The sequence below is a fragment of the Aethalodelphis obliquidens genome, unplaced genomic scaffold, assembly GCF_003676395.1.
Source record: "Aethalodelphis obliquidens isolate GAN/ISIS:26980383/991018 unplaced genomic scaffold, ASM367639v1 scaffold29, whole genome shotgun sequence".
Taxonomy (NCBI): domain Eukaryota; kingdom Metazoa; phylum Chordata; class Mammalia; order Artiodactyla; family Delphinidae; genus Aethalodelphis; species Aethalodelphis obliquidens.
Genome location: NW_020837973.1, coordinates 9098010 through 9118685, shown reverse-complemented (window position 1 = coordinate 9118685; position 20676 = coordinate 9098010). Strand labels below are relative to the sequence as shown.

At 45.2% G+C, this 20676-nt stretch overlaps 1 protein-coding gene across 1 annotated transcript in view; it reads left to right on the top strand.

The window, feature by feature from the left end:
* CTNND2 (catenin delta 2) overlaps window positions 1–20104 on the top strand; it is a 257170-nt gene extending 237066 nt beyond the window's left edge. The window contains exons 10-13 of the mRNA XM_027125377.1: window positions 1864–1990; window positions 5724–5855; window positions 11359–11432; window positions 18640–20104. Coding sequence (XP_026981178.1) covers window positions 1864–1990; window positions 5724–5855; window positions 11359–11432; window positions 18640–18897 — 591 coding nt within the window. The 3' untranslated portion in view covers window positions 18898–20104. The remainder of the gene's footprint in view (window positions 1–1863; window positions 1991–5723; window positions 5856–11358; window positions 11433–18639) is intronic.
* Window positions 20105–20676: the final 572 nt, after the last annotated feature.

Below are 20676 nucleotides of genomic sequence, written 5' to 3'. Positions count from 1 at the left end.
TAAACAGTAGTGTGTATCTGTTAATCCCAAACTCCTAATTTATCCCTCCCCCCTTCCCCTTTGGTAACCGTTAAGTTTGTTTTCTATATCTGTGAGTCTGTTTCTGTTTCGTAAGTAAGTTCACTTGTATCATTTTTTTAGATTCCACATATAAGTGATATCATATGATATTTGTCTTTCTCTGTCTGACTTACTTTACTTAGTATGAGAATCATCTCTAGGTCCATCCATGTTGCTGCAAATGGCACTATTTCATTCTTTTTTGTAGCTGATTAGTATTCCATTGTATGTATGTGTGTGTGTGTGTGTGTGTGTATATATATATATATATATATATATATATATATATATAGCACATCTTCTTTATCTATTCATCTGTTGATGGGCATTTAGGTTGCTTCCATGTCCTGGCTATTGTAAATAGTGCTGCTATGAATGTTGGGGTGCATGTATCTTTTCAAATTAGAGTTTTCGTCTTTTCAATATGCCACATTTTAGTAGTTAACATGAGTCTTCACTTGTTTACTGTTTGACTTTGGGCGGCCCGTTAGCTTTCTAAGGCTCAGATTCTTCCTCTGTAAAATGGAGCTAATAATAGTATCCAGCCCATGGATTGTTGAGAAAATCTTGCCATGGAGTAAATACTCAATAAGCACTAGGTAGTAGCTTTTATAATAGCATACTTCTAATTTTGGCTTTATCGTACAGGTCAAATAGAACAGGAATAATGAGAATTACATAAAGAAAGACACAAATATTGAAATGAGTTTAAATTCTGTTCTTTGTTAACTTTCGTCCATTTATGTTTGCAATGATTCTTTATAGAGAATTGAGTCCCTCGAAAAGGTCAAAAAAGAAAAAAAACAAAAGAGTTAAAAGTGGTTGCCTCTGTGAAGCAGGAACTGGGAGTGCAGCAGGTGTCTGCTTTTCCTTGATAATGTCAGTACTCTTTGACATCTTGCTTTGAGAAAACTAACCTTGAATTAAAGAAGAAAAAAGACTGAAAGGAAATACTGTGACATCTCAACAGAAGTTCTCTGGGGAGGAGGAGAGAGGAATTGTTGGCTATTTTTATTTTCTTCTTTATGCTTTCTAAATTCAAAAAATGATCCATAATGTATTTATATATTTTTCATGATGAAAAATGGTATACATGCTTTTCCTGTATTAACCAGATATTAGAAGGCAAATGGCGGATTGATTGGTAGGAGGCATTTTGAATATGCTGTACATTGAAAAATAGAATTCCTGGGGCAAATCAGAGAACGTAGCAACCTGAGTGTGAATACTTGGCAGCAGTCATGCTGAAGGCCTTGAGCTGGTGGGGACGGGGCATTTGAGGCAGAGAAGGACCTTGAAACCATGTAAGGGAGACGAATGGTAAGGGACGAAGGGAAGGAACGATGCTTCTCGGCATTCTGATCACTAACAGATTGGTCCCAAGAAAAGAAGAGTAAACACTTTGGAAAACTTGGAGGTGGTTGAAAAGAGGACCGGACAGAGCTGGAGCCAGGCAGGCAAAGAATAGACAGTTTCAGGCTCATTCTGAGCAGCATGTTTTCATTTAAATACAATTTCAGGCCAAAGCATGTTTGCAAAGAGACCATTTATCTCACATCTGGGGTGGAAAGCAAGCACCGAGGGCAGGCCCTCCCTGAGTCAGGCTGTCTGGAGGGGGCAGGGGGTGGGTCTCAGTTATCGCTCCTCTCTTTTAACCTGGACGATGGAGGCACAGAGATCTGAGACCTCTCCTGACAGACTGGAGAAATGCTTTGCAAATTCCCATGCTTGGCATGTCCAAGTGTGAGGAAGTGAGGCATCTCTCTGCCTTCCCCAGTTAATAGGAGCTGCTGTCTATTGCAGGATGGATGGTCACAGTATCACTTCGTAGCCTCATCTTCAACCATCGAGAGGGATCGGCAAAGACCCTACTCCTCCTCTCGCACGCCCTCCATCTCCCCTGTGCGCGTGTCTCCCAACAACCGCTCAGGTAAGAGGGGCCCCGAGCCAGTGGCTGCTTCTCTTGGATCCAAGGCCCCCCGCCCCGACCCCTTAGCTGACCCCACAGGCAGGAGGGCCATCCGGACTGGGACACTTACTAGAAATATCAAATGAATCTGTTTTCTTTTTACAGTGGTGGTGACTTTGTATCATACGTACACAGACTCAGAACAAACATCTTTCTAACAGTTTTCTAAAAACCTCTAACAGGTGTCACAGGCATGAAATGCACATCCTGGGCCTGCATTCAGGGAGGAATAGGAATGTATAAAACCACCAAGTGTTTGCAGTTCAGGGTTTTCCATGGACGTTTTACCCAGTTAAGATAGTTTAGGTTGCATTTGATTGATTAGATTTGGGATAACAGAGTAGGGGAGAGAGGGTGTGCGCCTTCCTCCTTGAGAATGACCTACGTTTGAAAACTGTCATTGAGGCTTTCGTCACTGTTCCGTACCTGATCTGCTTTTCATTATTACCTGTAAGCCAGCAGATAAATCATTTCATATATTCATATTACAATCAACTGTAACTTTTAAACCATTCAATTTAATTTTTTCTAATTTTATTTCATTCTTTCTTTTTAATTTTTTTATCAAAGTATAGTTGATGTACAATATTATGTAAGTTACAGGTGTATAATACAGTGATTCACAACTTTTAAAGGTTATACTCCATTTATAGTTACTGTACAATATCAGCTGTGTTCCCTGTGCTGCACAGTATATCCTTGTAGCTTGTTTTATACATAATAGTTTATACTTCCTAATCCCCTACTGCTATATTGCCCCTCCCCCCATCTCATTCTTATTAGATTTTATTGTTGTTTTATTCAATGTGTAATAAATAATTTTATATGGGCGAACACACACACGCGCACAGATAGAGGCTTTTGTTTAAGAAAAGTTTCTCCTTGCTCTTCGCTGCCCTCCTCCTGCTGAGGAAACTATATTTTCTGGAACTGAGTCTCAAGGGCATGGTACAGAGCACTCCCCAGCAGGGTGGCCCCTCTGCCCTTGAGGATGTTTGTCATGAAACTTTACACCATACTTTACTGTCATAACGATGGGGAGAATCAGAGATGAATGGGGAATATTTGACTGAAATAGATTACCCTCTCCCAGCCCTGTGAAAACTTATATTTTTAGTGCGGTGTTATCACTTCTGATGTTTAGCCCCACGCTGAACGAGAATTAGGAAGCCCCGTGTAACTGGAGGAACTTCCACCTGCCTCAGAGGCATGGAGGTGGCCTTTTACACATGTTATTTTCATAGTTCTTAAAAAGATAAAGAGCAGTGAGTCTTGGAAGCTAAAGGACAGTGTCTTTAAGAGCTCTAATTATGAAGAACCAATCAGTGTCAGGAAGATGGAATAATATAATAGATTGGAAGGCGCCCAGAAAGAGAAGCAGCACTTTACAGGATGTCAGCATCCCAGGGATGCAGGTGGAGCACTGCCTGGTGGTACCCAGGCAAGGCACTTCGAAGACACCTAATAAACGCTTGTTGGCGTGATGTGATTTTTCCAGGAGTATCCTCCTGGTTTACCAGAGACTCGGACCACTGTGTGTGAGGTCTCAGGAGATAATTACACACTTGACATAGTTTAGTAAACCCCACCATCTGTGCAATATCGGATTCTCATTTTAAAAGCTTTGGTCAAGAGGCTCCAAAATATTGTCCCTTCACGATTGCCTGGCAGTGACTCATAAAAGGCCAGTCTTTATGCAGAAGATCTAGGAGCAAGGGCAGGAGAGGACTCTCCCCAGAGAGGAAGATGGAGAGAGAAGAGAGGAGATGGGGCAGAGGTGGAGGGGGTGAGTGAGACGCAGCAACCCGTGTTCTGAGAACACGCAGGAACTGGACCCAGAGCCCAGTTGAGTTACGTGGAACAATTGCAGGTTTCTTCCCTGCCTTCCCATTGGATTTACACCCAGAAATTCTGGTGCAACTGGCTGGGGGGCATGTTCAAGCATCAATGTATTTTTAAGTGTTCTAGGTAACTAATTCTGATGGGCAGCTAGGATTGGAAATCTCTGAGGGTTTCAAGATCTCAGCAGTGAGCCTTGATTTTATTTGACAGGTCTGAGAGGTGGGTAGGGGACCTTTCAGGAAAGGATGGGCAAAGGCCCCCGCTGTTACCTTCCCAGTGCTTGGCTAAGACATCCACTGAGCCATCTTCTGGTTTCACTTCCTCACCTGATGAAGAGCTCCTTAACTTCAAAAAGTGTGCTGTGACTCGTGTTTTTGTCCCCCGTGTCTAGCACGGGGCTTTGCACCTAGAAGATACTAAGTTTGGTGAAATGAATCAAGTGACTCAGATAGGCAACAAGCAGGCCCAGTGGGCTGGAGCTGGGGGACCCTGCAGAGGGTGTGAACAAACAGCTGAAAGGTAAACTGAGGCTTGACTGGGGAGGGGCTTGGACACTAGTGAAGGAAAATGAGCTTTATCCTAAAACTCGGAGTTCCCCAGAGATTCACCAGGCATGCTTGCTAAATTTGGATTCCTAGGCCCAACTGAAAATTCAGATTCACAAGGTCCAGGGTCAGGTTTTGTGATCCCCAGGTTCTCAGGTGAGTCTTAAGGTTAAACAAGCTTATGAAGCGCTGCCCTCGGGCATGGAAGCTGGGGAAGGCTCGGGGACCGAAGAGTAGCACGGCTGCACTCAGAATGGGTGAGATGCAATTGACTAAGCTTGGGATGCGAGTGGCCTCATTGAGGAGCGTGGAGACCAATGTGAGGTCAGCCCATAGGATGGGCGCACGGTAGCTGCCTTAGCGCTGGCACACACACTTAACCTCCACTTCTCCCAGCACATCTCTGCACTGGCAGGGCGGCTTAGTTGCTCGCAATCCATCCGATCTTTAAAGAAAACTAAACCTCTTTTTGTTTGCTTCCTTAAGTCCAAGTTCAGGTTTTCCTCTGTTCTGGGCCCAGTTTGTTAAAGAATCGTGGAATTCCTAAGGGAATCCTCTAATCACAGCCCATCACTGAAGACATGAAGACACAAACGGTTGACAGGGCTCAGTCCCCAGGTCCGACAGGCAGCGAGGGACCGGGGCGCAAGGTGTGTGGGGGAGATTGTTAGGGGCGTTTGAGATGGAGCAAGGACCCCCATCAGGAGACAGGTGCTCTCATGCCACACCCCCCAGCCCAGCCCCCAGGCTGATGGAGAAGACCTCGGTGGGTGGGGCTCTACTGTTCCCCCACATCATCCTCTGCCTTCCTTTAGGGCCGTTTCTGCGTGAAACGTGTTTAAGTAAAAGCGCATCTGATTTAATCAGGGATTCTTCAGTATCAGTAATCGCTCCTCTGAAACACATCTAATTTTTTCAAAGGAAGGAAGGAAGAAGAGGGAGGGGAAAAAAAGAAAAAGAAAAAAGAAAGAAAAAGCAACCAAGACGGATCTCATTCTTGAAACTGTCCTTGAGCAGGTCACATCCCCACGAGGATGTCTCTGTAGGGACGATGCTCCCAGGATATAGTCCTTAATTCCCTGCCTCCGAGTCGTGTGTCCCCTTAACTCTAAAGCACCAAGTGACGTGGCGTAAGGGAAGGGGGAAAGACAAGAACCAAAAGAACAAAAATAAAAATCAACAGGTCCACGTACACGTACTGACCTGTGTTGAGCCAGATGCATTTATGACTTTACCTGTTTGTGTGAAAAGCTATACGTGCTGTGGAATGAGACACAGAAAGTCATCCTTCCGATTTCTTTATGTAGCAAGTGCCCCAGCTTCACCTCGGGAAATGATCAGCCTCAAAGAAAGAAAAACAGACTATGAGTCCACTGGCAGCAACGCCACTTACCACGGAACAAAAGGAGAACACACTTCCAGGAAAGACACCATGACAGGTGAGCTTGGCTGTGCACGGTTCCTCTGCAGAGTTCGTGACAGGACCTGGGACAGGGCAGAGGGCTGGGACATCAGGCTTCAGCTTTGCTTGGCAGCTCTGCAGGACTTGAGAGCTTGATAGCGAAGATTCCCAAGGATTGGCCATGAGGAGATGAAGCTGGAGGTATAAAAACGGAGCATCTTATTCCTGGAATAGCTAAGAGAAAATCCTCTCTGCACAAATTTTTTCTTCTGTCTTTCTTTCCCTACCCCTTTCCTTCTCACTTGCCCAGTTCATGATATTTTCTCAAATTAGAGGACGAGGTCACCATAGATTTCTTCTTTGTTGGCATAACCCAAGATGGTGGGCCAAGCTTTGTCCATGAGGATGGGGAGGAGAAAGAGGATAAGAAAAGGAAGGGAGGGAAGGGGAGGGGACGGGAGAGAAGCAGAGGAAGAGAGGATTTCAGGGAGACCCACAGAACTGCTGTGGGCGTCTTCCCCTCTTGACATGAAACCACTCTCTGGCCACAACAAACTCCCAGGAAGATTCATCAGAACCACTGGCCTCAGTTTCCCTAGGGAGGCATTGATCTTTCATGCCCTTCGTCCTTCACTCCCCCAATCACACCCATTGGCTCATGAGCTGGGACTCTGCGGAGGCCAAAATTGGTGCCATTGCCCCCCAGGGCGCCCAGGCCAGCCTGCCTTGTGGCCAGCCTCGACTCAGCTCTCCTCTTACTCTGTACCGCTCTCCTTGGGGTGGGGCTCGATGTCCACATTCATCGTCCCCTCCAGGATCCCCCCACACCTCTCTCCTGCCCCGGTTTGCTCCTGGATACGATTTGGCGTTATTGATGGGGGGCAGGGCGGCGGGGGTTATGCCTTGAAAGCAGAGCTGCCAGAACCATCAGGATCTCTAACCAGCGATTCCACACCCTTCTTTGCCACATGGATGTGGAGATGGGCCCCTCCTGAAAACAGACCATAGGGACTTCAACAGAACAGGGTCAGATTAGGGCATTCATAAAACTGCAGTACAAGGGTGCAATCCTAAACAGACACTGAGACCCTCTTATTCAGAAGAAACTTAAAAGCGTGTGTTAAGTCTCCGTGATATTATTTAGGTGTAGACCTGCAGGGAAACAGAATAGACAAATTGGATGATTTATTGACATGTCTTTTGGACCCAGGACGTCTAAGATAAATTTTTCTCATGGTAACTGTATTTACCCCAGAGGCCGTGGTTTCCATGGTAACTCTCTCCCGGCTCCAGAAAGGAGAGCCTCATAAACAGATGCTCGTGGTACCCAGCCCAGCTCAGCACTCTGCCTCCACATACACACTCCACCAGGGAACGCCTCACCCTCACGCCTGAAACAGCCCCTGAATGGAGAACTGAATGCATGGCGTAGGACATATCTTCTTTTTCTTTTTGGCTGTGCCCCACAGCATGTGGGAGCTTAGTTCCACGACCAGGGATTGAACCTGCACCCCCTGCCCTGGAAGTGCAGAGTCTTAAGCACTGAACCACCAGGGAAGTCCAACATAGGATGTACCTTCTGATTCTCGTTCTCTGGTTCTTTTTTCCCCATAAGTGTTGTCCCCTGTCGTCAATGAGCATGAACAAAGAAGCTCATGAATCTGAGTGCCAAGTCCCTAGAGTCGAGATATTCAGTGGAGAATCTAATTTGTACTGATTACTCCAGAGCAGTGGTGACTCGAAATTCACCTGACCCCTTCGTTTTTCGATTATTATCGCCCTAGGTAGCCACATCACCAGCAGGCAGGGATAACAAAGTGAGACTATAATTACAAGAATAATTGTGAAATCGACTGCACTGTTATTATTTAAGTTGATCTTTTCACTTTAACTCTCTTGGCCGGTAGAATCATTCAAAAGGTTTTTCAGGGCTTCCCTGGTGGCACAGTGGTTGAGAGTCCGCCTGCTGATGCAGGGGACCCGGGTTAGTGCCCCGGTCTGGCACTAAGATCCCACATGCCGCGGAGCAGCTGGGCCCGTGAGCCATGGCCGCTGAGCCTGCGCGTCCAGAGCCTGTGCTCCGCAACGGGAGAGGCCACGACTGTGAGAGGCCCGCGTACTGCAAAAAAAAAAAAAAAAAGGTTTTTCATTGTGGTGTGTTTGTGTTGAAATAGTTCCAGTGGTACATGATCCTGCTCTGCACACATCAGACAATAAAAAATAAAATCTAATATGTTTCTAGATGTTTAATCTTCCTAGAAAATGGCAGGGATCTTGACAACTGCAGCATTGATATATACGTAACTTTTCAAACTTATTGAGAGGCTTAAACGCTTTGCTCTAACTTACTTAAAAATGCAATTCAAAACTACACTGTCAATCATGTAGCAAGCCTAGAAGAGCATGAGGTCATTATTGAATAATATGTTTATACAAGAAGGTTCCCTTTAAGCCAATAAGTACTGGGTGAAAGTTAGTTGTTAGCATCACAGTGATGTTGATGGTGATGGAGGAGGTGGGGGTGGTGTTGGTGCTGAGATTGGTGGGTGTGTTTGCCCCCCTCTCCGATGGTATGAGTAGCTCCCCAGCCAAGCCGGGTGGAAATCAACATTTCATGTAGGGATGGAAATGATGAATTGCCAACCTCTGTTCTGCTTCCCTTTAGCAAATGTCCATCATTCCAGTGTTTACTGGCAGATCAGATTTCTTGGGACCTCCGTATCCCAAGCAGTACCTTTTCTCATTCACCAATAAATCCAGGGGGCATTTAAAGTTCAGTTATTGAAAAAACATCTGAAAAACGGCCATCTTCCTTGTTTCTAAGGCATCAGGGGATGTCTTATACCATTTCCCCCACAGGAAACATTCCCTTTGCTGTGGGAAAACCATGGGAAACGTCACCCTCAAAACGCAACATGCAAAAGCTTTAAAGTGAAAAACAGTTCCTTGCCTGGGTCATCATCTCCTCTCCCGAGCTCTCAGAAATGCAGATCCATCTGGGTTTATATTTCAGGCTTCCCCTCCACCTGCCTTCTCTGTATTCAATCTCTAGCTTAGACGTCTCTTAAAATGTCTTCTCTCCTTAGTGTTTCTCTGCCTCTGAGGAGCCCTCAGAAAGCCAAAGGCAGCTGTTCATTCAGGCATGCAGCACTGTTATAGCTGTTTCTCGCGGTCATGATTCCCTAGGAGTGTTACGTGCTCAGAAGCACGCATCAGAGGAGGGCTGTGTGATCCCAGCAGCTACACAGCCTGACTTAAAAATTCACCAGGGGATTTTGCCCTCCCACCTGAGCTTCCCAAATACCTTAACATCCAGTGGTCGATTCTGTTTCTGTCAGTATCTCTCTTATGCCTTTTAAAGCTGCTCTGATCTTCAATCTATTGATATAGTTGGAAATTGGGGTCTATAAAAAAAAAGAAAGGCATTTCCCTATGAGTTGACTCTTTGCTCAGACACATACATGGCAGAGCACCTGTGAAGACACGTGCTTCATGTATCCAGAAAGGCCACGAGTTCAATCTCAGCTACACAGTCTCCTTTAAACAGGTGAAGTGCACCAAAGAGCAGGAGGAAACAACTTCCAGTAGAAACATCTTCAGCTTGGAAGCCACAAGCACAACAGGGAGGGAGGCCAAGGCTATAAAAATGCACATTCTACCAAAAAAAAATGTATTTTATTCTGAGTAATAGAAAAAAAATTTCACCTTATCCTTGGAGTAACATTTTCCATCAGCAGGTTATAGCTCTGAAGGCAGATTTTTCTAAGGTTTAGTCATTCATTCATTCACTCAGCAAAAAAGCACTCACTCTGTGAGCATCCCTCAAGGCCAGGCACTGTCCCAGATGCTGGGGCAGCCTACAAAGGTGGCGGGACAGACAGGTGTCTGTCCTCATGGAGCTTCTTATCTCCTAGATGAAGGGAGGTAATACACAAGGTAAACATGAAACAAACTCACTAACGAGGTGGTAGCACTTGGCGTTGAGTGTGATGGTGGAAATAAATGGGGTAATGAGATAGAGGGCCCCAGGTGGGCAGGGTAACTTTAACTAACAGGGTCAAGGAGGAGACGTTTGAGCTGAAACACGAATATCAACAAGGAGAGATAGTCCAGAGTCTGGGGCGAGCAAGTTCCAGGGAGAAGCATCAGGAAGTCCAACATCCCTGATGCAAAATAAATTTGGATGCTCAAGCCCGGAAGGAGGGCCAGCACAGCTCCCTGAACTGTGGGAAGAAGAGCAGGAAATTCTGCAGGAAGTCAGGATGGGACCAGATCACATGGAGCCTCGAAGACCATAATGGGCAGGGAATCGAGTGACATAATCCGGTCTGTCTAACATGATGATGGCTCAGGTGATGGGAACGGGGGGATGAAGGAACAGGCTGGGCAGAGTGGAAGCTGGGCCGTTGAGAATAGGATGCTGTAGCGGTGGTCCAGGCGAGGGATGGTGGTTTCCGCAGTGATGCAGAGACAGGAGTGATGGGCGTTCAACCAGAGAGTCTATCAGAGTGGTCTTTAAAATGGGAAGTGGGCTCTCAGCTCTCACATTCTAAGCAGAATTTCCCAAGAGGAGTTTTATTGCACAGCTATTATGTGCTTTTAGTAATAAACATGGGTGGAATGATTATACTGACTTGGTGGCCTGTATCTCTGAGAGAATAGATGGTGTGTCATCCTATTTCATGATCCCATAGATACTGGAAGCAAAAGATAACTTTTTCTTGATATCTGGAGTGTTTTAGATACCTGCTGACACTCGACAATGTTTTTTTCCAGAGCTTTCTTAAACCAGGACCTTTTAGCAGCTATGAGGGGAGTCTTGCCCTGGGCCCTTCCTCTAGGCCTGTGACAGCAGCCTCAAGGGCCCCAGGGGAGGAGGCAGGCAAGTGGGCATCTTGCCCAGGACTTTGGAAGCTACTGGCAACCGGAGGAGACCTTCCTTCCTTTTGTCTAGAACACAGACTGGTCACAAGACAGGGTGGGAGTCTCCCGTCTCTGTGTTGAACAGGACTCCGAAGCCGCAGCCGCCCAGATGCACAGGGCAAAGGCGGGTGGTGCTTCCTGCCCATCCTTCAGGCCGTTGAGAAGTGAACTGTCTCAAAGATGATCAAGCACTTCTGTGAGCTCAGATTAGAAATTTCATTCTTGTCATTCCCCAGCTAAACACCAAGCGGCCGATCCAGATTCCTGCATGCTTCAGTGCAGGTGACACGCTTTTATCATCTGCCAGTTTTCACCAGAAAACAAGGCCATAGAACTGGCAAGATGACCATCTGTTTGATGCACCTGCCTTGACCCCGTCTGCAAGCTGAATGTTATTGCAAGAGGCTGACGTGCAACGGGGATTTTATAGAATAACTGTTCTTCTCTCTTAATGTCTGTATGTAAAATGAAGTGTTCAGGGCTAACGAATTTCTTGCATCTGGAATGATCCATGAGACACCAAGCTTTGTCAGGGCAAAACTGGCCTCGATAACCATCATTCCTCATTTGAAGTCTGGCGTTCGGTGCTAATACTTTTGTTTCTCTTTTGCTTTCAGCTCAAAATACTGGAATTTCAACTTTGTATAGGAATTCATATGGTGCGCCCGCTGAAGACATCAAACATAACCAGGTAAAAGAGAGGTAGCACGTTGGTGTTTGTTTCTCCCTTCGACTCCTGTGAAATATCTTGGAAGTGTAAAAACTAAGTTAGTTTCTATTTAACATGCATAAAAAATGGAAAAAGAAAATAACGGTCCCCGCTGCTCTCTGCTCACGTGGGACACAGCGTACATGTGGGTGGTGGCAGTCATCAGAACAGCCTCAGATTTGAAAGCAATCTTTTGTTTTTTTGGCGACATCAGGTGTTAGTTACGGCAAGTGTAAGATGCTGGTTACTAGACAAATTGTCTAATTACTAGACATGGATTAAGTAGCTCCTGTAACCCAGCCAATTCTTATTTGGAAGAAAGCATTCATTATACATGACAGTTACTAATAACATAGACACATCAAGTTCAATGTAAACAACTGAATAGAAGGCATGGTGTTATGCCTTGCCGCTCAGGGAACAAGCAACAACAGCATCACCTGGGAGCTTGTTAGAAACACAGAAGAGATGCTTCTCTGGCCCCTAACCCTAACCCTAACCCGTTTAGGGTCTTCTGCATCCGAGTTGCATTTTATCAAGGTGTCTTGGTGATTCGTGTGGATGTTGAAATTTGAGGAACCCTGGCTGGTAGGTACTTAAAGAATCCATCTGTGTTTTTGCGTGTGTTTTATTTAGCAAATATTCGTTGAAGGCTCGTTTTCTCTCTGGTTCTAAGGGGAGCTATAAAAGCAAGAAGGCACCGCCTCTGCTCCTTTACTGATGAATAACCTCATACTTTTCCTTCCCCATGGTGGTCATCACAGAAAGACTGACATTCTTTATAACTCTTGGCTACTGGTAATCGTTTCCAGAACTGGCTTCTGCTGACGCTCTAGATTCCTGCCATGTGTCATGAAAATAGTACTGAAAAGATAAACCTGAAAGCTGTTTACTTGATCACAGTAACCAGATGAAAGTCAACATGAAAGGGAAATGTGTGTTTTTAATCAGTTCTCACCACCCAGCAGGGCAGCGTCTTTGAAGAGGAGAGGGACTCCCTTCCATCAGGTAGAATGTCTGGTGCAAGACTGTTTCTAAGGGAAGAGGGAGGAGGACACAGTTCTGGTCTTTGCTAAAAGCAAAGAAGTCAGTGAATAAACAGAGGGGCATGAGCCCTAGACAAGAGGTCACCAGGGGTGGCCCCCAACTATTTGCAGATCAACATGCCTACCCAAGCATAAAGGAAAATGGAAATGCCAACTCTATTTATGGAAATCAATGCTTTTTCTTCCAGCAAATATCAGGTACAGTGAGCCAGTGGTCTTCAGCTCTTAAAGATATTTGTCAGGATGTGATAGGACCCTGGTTTTGCATCCAAGAGCATAAAATCAGTCTTCAGCTTCTATAGGTCAAGAGAAGCTCATCACCAGAATCAGCCTGTTCTACGTCAGCCTTTATCTCCAGGGAATCCCACTATTGTTGGCAATGAAGAAACACCCAGTGTGGCCCAGGGGTCCTTGGCATCTCACAGTGTGGCTGCAGTACATTCCAACAGACTGCTTGCAACCTTGGTTTAGAGGACAGTCCACAGTGGTTCTAAGAGGCACATTCTCTTCACCCAAACCTATTCTGAGCATTTAAGAAAATTGGAATTAATGCACCAAGATGGCATCCCTGCCCCGAGAGAGTGAGCACAGCCTATTGTATGCAGCCTTTTCATTCTAGGGCCTCCTGGGCCCTAGAATGAACTCGACTCAACCTCGGTGTGAAACACCAAGGCCACGGTGTCTCAGGTGGATGTACTGAAACTCAGTCTGGATGGAGAGCAAGCTCTGAGCCACTTGTCAGCACAGGGGAGACGTTGCAGGCCAACCCCCAGCAGAGCTGAGTCCTGTGGCCATGGCTCAGTGCCATCATTATTCCCTCAGCTGGTCCAGCTGAGGGAAGGGGGCAACTGGACTGTTAACTCCATTCTAATATCAAGCAACATTTTTGAAATGTCCACCAAAGAGAGTTGTTTTTTACCTAAAAAAATTTTTCCAAGAAAATCATTATGACACTCCAGTGACTTGAGAAAATAATAAAGGTTTTACTTGTTTTGGACTCTGGTATCAGGATACACTTTGACTTTACTTACAGCCTTCCCTCTTGGGAATTCGGTAAAGGAAGACCATCCTGACCATTCAGAAAAGTTGGCCATTTGCTCCTCTTCCAGATGGGTGCTTCTGGAGATGACCTTGTAAACAGCATCCATGGTGTGGATTTTCTGCCCATGTGAGCATGGTTGGTTATCACAGATGGCTTTTGTTTTTGGAACTTTTCTGGGCTAAAAGCCACTTCACAACCTCATAGCTAGTAAATGGCCAGCTTGAAAAATTTAACCGGGAGGGATGTGCCGGGGTCCATTCGGTTTCAGTGTCAAAGCTGGGCCTCCTGAGCTTTGCAGAGGAGTCTGGACAGGGATTCATCTTAGAGAAGAAGTGATTCACCGAGGGAAACTAGTTTCAGGGGGATCTCTGGGACGAGGCAAAAGACAGTGAGATCTGAAAATAAGGCAACAGCCCTGGATGCATGGCCAAGCAAGGGAGGGGCCGGGGCAGGAGGTGGGAGGCGGGCTTCCCCTGACTCAGCAGAGAAGCAGCCAGGCAGCCTCGCAGCTGTGGCACACCCCCCGTGACTACCTGCCACTCCAGTTTCGAATCAGTGAATTCCGAGCATAAGGACTCCTAGAAGAAACAACCATTCGTGTGAAATAAGATTTGTGATCCTCGGTTTTATGTTTGGGGTCACAGATATTGTTTTAAGAGTTAAGTACTCAAACCCTTCAAAAACCCTGCTGAGCTTCTACCAGTCTATCCCATACTTATAAAGAAAAATAGCTTATTTAACCGTATCCCGCTGGCAATAGGATTTTTGTTCATAAACTAGAAACAAAGGGTTTTGGTGTTTTGCTGACTGGTTTTCAAATTATTACTGACAGCAATAAAAATGGCATCTTGAGTTCCTCAGTCTGGCTGCCAGGTGGGCAGGCAAATAAAATTATCCCCAGAGCTGAGGAAATTGGGATTCAAGGAGGGTAAGGGTTCGCCCTCAGTCACCTGAAGAAGCTCGGAAGAGGCAAAGACTCCAGCCTGGGTCTTCTGTCCTCTTGTGCCATGTGCCCTCCTGTATACCACTGGTTCTCAAATTTGAGGGTGAGTCAGGATCCCTGGAAGACTGTTAAACATAGATTACTGTGCCCCAACCCCAGATGTTCTGATTCAGTAGGTCTGGGATGGAGCCCAATAATTTGTACCCCTAAAGAGTTCCCAGGCAATACTGATGCTCCTGGTCTTGGGACCACACTTTGAGAAGCACTGATCTTCACCACGGCTTCATTCATTGTATAATGATAACACCCTGAGTCTTCAGCTTTCACTGTGCAGTAGACTTTGAAGGTCTGTAGTGGGCGGCTATTTCCCTTGTGTTAGGAATACGTTCAATTGGTGGGCAAACTCAGTGAGGAATACAAAGGAGTCTTCCATCAGCGTGCTACAGGGGTGGGAGCTAAGAAGGAGCAGCGTCCTTTATAATTTACACTAAACATTCTGCTGCTGAGGAAAGCTTTCAGCAAGGATGACTCTGTGGGAGCAGAAGCCACAGGACAGAGCGCCGAGAGTGTGGACCCCCGTGATGGCCACGTGAGCCAGCTGGTGGCACCTGCCCCTCCCAGAGAGGACGCTGCCTTAAGCAGAGCAGACAACAGCCTCAGGCTCCTTGGATGTTCCAGGGCTCCTCTGGACCACAAGAGACTCAGATTCAGAATACACCACTGTGGGATAGGAGCATCATTCCACCTCCTTTACAGAAGTCTGGCTTGTCCACACTGTATGTTAAAAAAAAAAAAAAAAAAAAAAAAAAAGCATTTATTTTAGCTCCTCTATGGGGAAGGCTGGTATTGGGGAGCATTTCACCTGCCTAATCTTGAACACTGTCAGATAGTCTCTTAAAGTAAATGACAAAATACAGCCAACATACCTCTGCGGTGAATGCATCTTAGCAGCCGACATCCATACCACTGGGGCCAGGGAGCAAATTTAATCCCTTCAAATACAACTGTGCCACCATCAGCTGTTCTGGGTGATTCATTCACACAAATTCTCTGAACTGCAGAACTCAACCTGAGAAGGGGTTGATATGGGACCTTATGAACAATACAAATGAACTGAAGAAGGTAACTCCTGATATGAGACTAAAATAAGCTTGTGCTCAACCCAAAAATGTCCACCAGCCAGAGAGAACATAGCAGTAGTAAGAAATTTGAAACAGGCTTTGCCAGAAAAGAAAAAAAAGAAAAAAAGAAAGAAGCAGCCACCGTGGAGGAGGGCCACGATCCTCTTAAGTAGCTTCCCCTGAAGACCTCCCAAGCTCTAGCACTGCCCCTCCCCTGGTTACTGAGACCAGCACAGAGAAGTCAGGCCTCATCTTGGTTTCCTTTGTCCATGGCCTCCCTTCTCATCACAGGGTCTGGAGTCAACTCAGTGAGGCTGCCTGCCCCCCGAGGTGGAGCCACCTTGGCTCAACAGAGACTGTGCTCCTGTCTCAGAGAGAACATGGACTTTGGAGTCAGCCAGGTGTGCATTCACATCCCAGCCTCACCCCACCAGGAGCCATGGCATCTTGCACAAGTTTCTTATCTTCTCTGACCTTCAGTTTCTTCATCTATAAATTGGGAATTGGATGGATAAATGGATGGATGGGAAGGAAGGAAGGAAGGAAGGAAGGAAGGAAGGAGGGAGGGAGGGAGAAATTGAGAGAGAGGAAAGGTGGAGGGAGAGAAGGAGATAGATTAGATAGATAAATAGGTAGATGATAGATGGATAAATGGATGGATGGATAGATATACAGACATAAACATGCATCCATATATGTATGCATATATACATATACAAGAGTAAACAAAGAAGAATTTGTTACATGTTGAATATAGAGCCCACTGAAATAGAGCCAGTAAATTCTAGTTCCTTCCCTGTGTAATTTTTCCAAACCTCTCAACTCTAATACTTTGTATGCTCCACACTTGGGTAGCAGCACCGAGATGGAGCGGAGAAGTTCCACGTAACGCTCAGCTCTTCAAAGACCAGCAAAGGGCACCTTAGCCTATCCCAGTGATCAGGTACACGTGGTCTTAGCAATGTTTAATTGCAGGTGTTGAAGTTCCAAATGTCCCCCTCATGCCCAGGCTCTTAGGCTAACACACATTTACACTCTAAGGACTTTCACAGGTAGACAGAAACCTCATTCATTCAGCCACCACTATCTGGAAGTGTGAGGCCACCTGGATGGCAGCTATGATGAAGTTCACCACTTCCTTGAAGAGCAGGTCAATTACTAGTGTAAATCAATGACATATAAAAGAGGGAGTTTCGCTTACCTGAGAGAAGAATTACGGGCAGGCCATTAGAAGCATTCATTCACACACAACGTGCTAATTACAAATCATTATCTATCAACTAAGACCAATTTCTAGAGGATGTTTCCATGCTGAACCTTAGTTAAATTAGTAGGGAATTACCGAGTCCACTGGCAGGTGATCAAACTATGCTTTTTTAGGAGTGTTCCATGGTTCCCCCCAGACCTCCTGCACAATCATTGCACTCGGGGAACTTTGTGGATGCCATTATGCAGTGGCTGTGGGAATGGTCCTTCCCCCATGCCTTGGGGGTATCCTCACTTTGGGAGCGTGATGCTTAGGAAGGGACCTCAGAGGCAGTGGGAAGGGGATAGCTAGGCCCTGACATATAAATGCTAATTATCAGCCTATGAACACTGTCTGTTTTACTGTCCTTAAAGCAAAGCGGAGGGAACTAACTAACTAACTAAACTTCACGTATCCCGAAGAATCCTGTGGTCCCTTTAGCCCCTAAAGGCCCCCTACATCAGACAGTAACCTGCAGAGGACAGGAATGGAAACGGGGGACACTGAAGTGGGCTGGGGGACATTGGACAAGTCTGAAGACCCCTCTCCCCTAACCAAAGTCTTCATAATCCCACATTATTCTCGAGTCCCATCAATTCTCAATTGAACCAAGTTAGGAGATGTTTTGGTTCTCCAGAGCATAGAGTATTTGAAGTGGATTCCCTCTTCTTCTCACATGCTTCTCTGTATCCTTCTAAGGCTGTGGTACCTGGTCACTTAGGCAGGTGTGATGGAATGGCCCTATTACCGGGAAGCCTCCATCCTCCAGAGAGGTATTGGTCACAGCCCTCCGAGCTGGCAGGAGGATGCCCAAGTGACCATTAGACCTTGTACATCTTCACTTTCTCTTTGTCTGGGATTACAGCACCCAGGTGTGATGGAAAAAATGCAGGAAAGATGACTATAAATTACTTGTGTTCTGTAGTGTCTAGTGTATACCTCTTTAATTTGAAAAAGGTTAACTAGTAAAATGGTTCACCTATCATGGCAGTTTTGGCAATTTCTCAAAAAGGTAAACATTGAATTACCATCAGATCCAACAATTCCACTTCTTGCTACATACCCCCCAGAAATTGAAAGCAGGGATTCAAACAGATACTGGTGCACCCACATTCACAGCAGCGTTATTCACAATAGTCAAAGGGTGCAAATAATACAAGTGTCCATCAGTAGATAAGTGGATAAACAAATGTGGTCTCTCCATACAATGGAATATTATTTAGCCTTAAAAAGGAAGGAAATTCTGTCACATGCTACAACATGGATAAACCTTGAGGACATTATGTTAAGTGAAAGAAGGGAGACCCAAAAGGACAAATACTCTATTATTCCACTTCTATGAGATACCTAGACTAGTGAAATTCATAGAGGTGGAAAATAGAATGACGGTTGCCACAAGCTGCGAAAAGAGGGTAGGATGGGGACTGAAGCTTAATGGATACAGAGTTTTTGTTTGCGATGATGAAAAAGTTATGAAAATGGATAGTGGTGACGGTGGCCCAGGCGACGAATTTACTTAATGCCACTGAAAACGATTAAAATGGTCCATTTTATGTTATGTATACTTTACCATAATAATAATTTTTAAAAAAAAGATTACCTAGAATGATAGCGCATGGACTCAGGAACCAACTTGAAAAAGGAAAGTCAATCAGGAGAAGCTCGATACTGGTAACCGCATGGAGGATGTTCGGAGCCTTGACTTTGAGAGAGGGTTGAGCGCATCGGCGGCGGGGGAGGACGGGTCAAGGGCAAATGCGCTAACCCAGGTGGATCTTCTTTTCTGGGCAGGTTTCAGCACAGCCAGTCCCACAGGAGCCCAGCAGAAAAGACTACGAGACCTACCAGCCATTTCCGAATTCCACGAGAAACTACGACGAGTCCTTCTTCGAGGACCAGGTCCACCACCGCCCTCCGGCCAGCGAGTACATGCACCTGGGACTCAAGTCCACGGGCAACTACGTCGACTTCTACTCTGCTGCCCGTCCCTACAGTGAACTGAACTATGAAACGAGCCACTACCCCGCGTCCCCCGACTCCTGGGTGTGAGGCAGGCAGCACCGGGAACAGTGCATGTGCATGCAAGACCACAGACATTGCTATTTTTCTTTTCCCCTGCAAATTTAGTTTGTTAAAGCCTGTTCCATAGGAAGGCTGGGATAACCAGTAAGGAAACATTAAGAGCTATTTCAGAAAGCTAACTGAATCGAATGTTAACTTGAAAGTCAATAGAAAGTGATCCTCAATCTGACCTTGTACAACACCTTTCTAGCGCGGGCTGGAGAGTCTAAAAAGTGCTTTCCACTGAATGTGGCTGAAGGCAGCACAGAAGGCGGTCGGGGTGACGGTTGTAAGCACAGAGGCACGTGGTTCACACACTTCAGAGGGACGGCTTCTCACGCTTTGTTTACTCTTCATCCGTTGTGATTCTAGGCTTCAAGTTGCACTCGGGTTCCTCTGTACAGCAAGATGTTTCTTGCCCTTTGTTAATGCATTGTTGTAAAGTATTTGATGTACATTACAGATTAAAGAAGAAAAGCGCATTGTGTATATTACACCAATGCTGCGGCGTTTCCTCATCTATGGTTCTAAATATTGCTTCAATTTCAGACTTTTGAAAGATGTATGGATTTCCAGTTTTTCTTTTCTTTCTCGCAGTATGTTTTAACAGAAAAAAAATGGGAAAAAAGGAATATTTAGCAGTATCGTTCGTTCTGATATGTGAATTTGTTTGTGGCAACTAAGCAAGGCATTCAACAGTTTCTGACAATTAACATCCATCATTCCACACTCCTTGTCAACAAAGTGCTTTTTCACTGCCTAAAATTTTAGATGTAGATATTTGAAATAGATTTTTTCATTTATACCAGTTTTCTTTATGATGATACAGTGTTAAAAGAAAATAAATTACAATTGATCTGTCATCCATATTTGCTAAGAATGTCTATTTCCAAGGACCTATCTTACAAAACACACATTCTACTCGTGTGTCTGTGCGTGTGTGGGTGTGTGTCCATGTATGTATAAAAATGACCTGTGTGAGATTTTATTTGGATAGAAGCTATTTCATTTGCTGTTCCTCTTGTACAAACTTTGTTTTTGGTTTCTAGTATGAATGTACATCAGCCGTTCCTTTTGTACTCTATCTATACTTCTGACCATCTAGTGACTCAGGATATTAGGCCAGTGGAGGTAAAGTTATAGGATTCTCACACATTCACGCATTCTTGGATACCAACCCTTTCTACGGGCCCATTTCCTTCCGTGTTTCATGCCCTCAGAACATGATAAACCATGGCCAACTCAATAATTTCACTTTGGAGCCAATTACTTGAAATAGCCACAGAAAATGTAAACTGCTCGCCTTATTCCCCCCAAACTCTTTTGTTCGTGTGGCAGGGAGCAGTAGACAATTATGGATTCGATTATTAAAACTGAACTTGAAGCTAATGGTAGAATAGTTGTTAACAGAGCTAGGAAGTAAGGCTAACCATTCAAAAGAACAGGGGCTGTGGGTAAATTAGCTTTGCTCTTTAGATGCAAGTGACTGAGGCCAATAGGTGCCTAGTAAATGTTAACTGTTCTTGAAAAAATAAAACATTAAATAACAAAAGAAATTGGCTGCCATCTTCCTTTAAAACTTTCTCCCCTTCGCTCTACGTAGTTTAATTCAGCTCAAAGTCTAAAATTCATGGTTCTTTCTCCAAATTTAGCAACAACCAAACGATCTCTTGTTCATGCATATCTGTGCAAATGAGAAGCTCTTTTCTAGAGCAGCGTGGTAGACAGACATTTTCATATGAGTTGTCCTACAGTTTCTTACAAGTT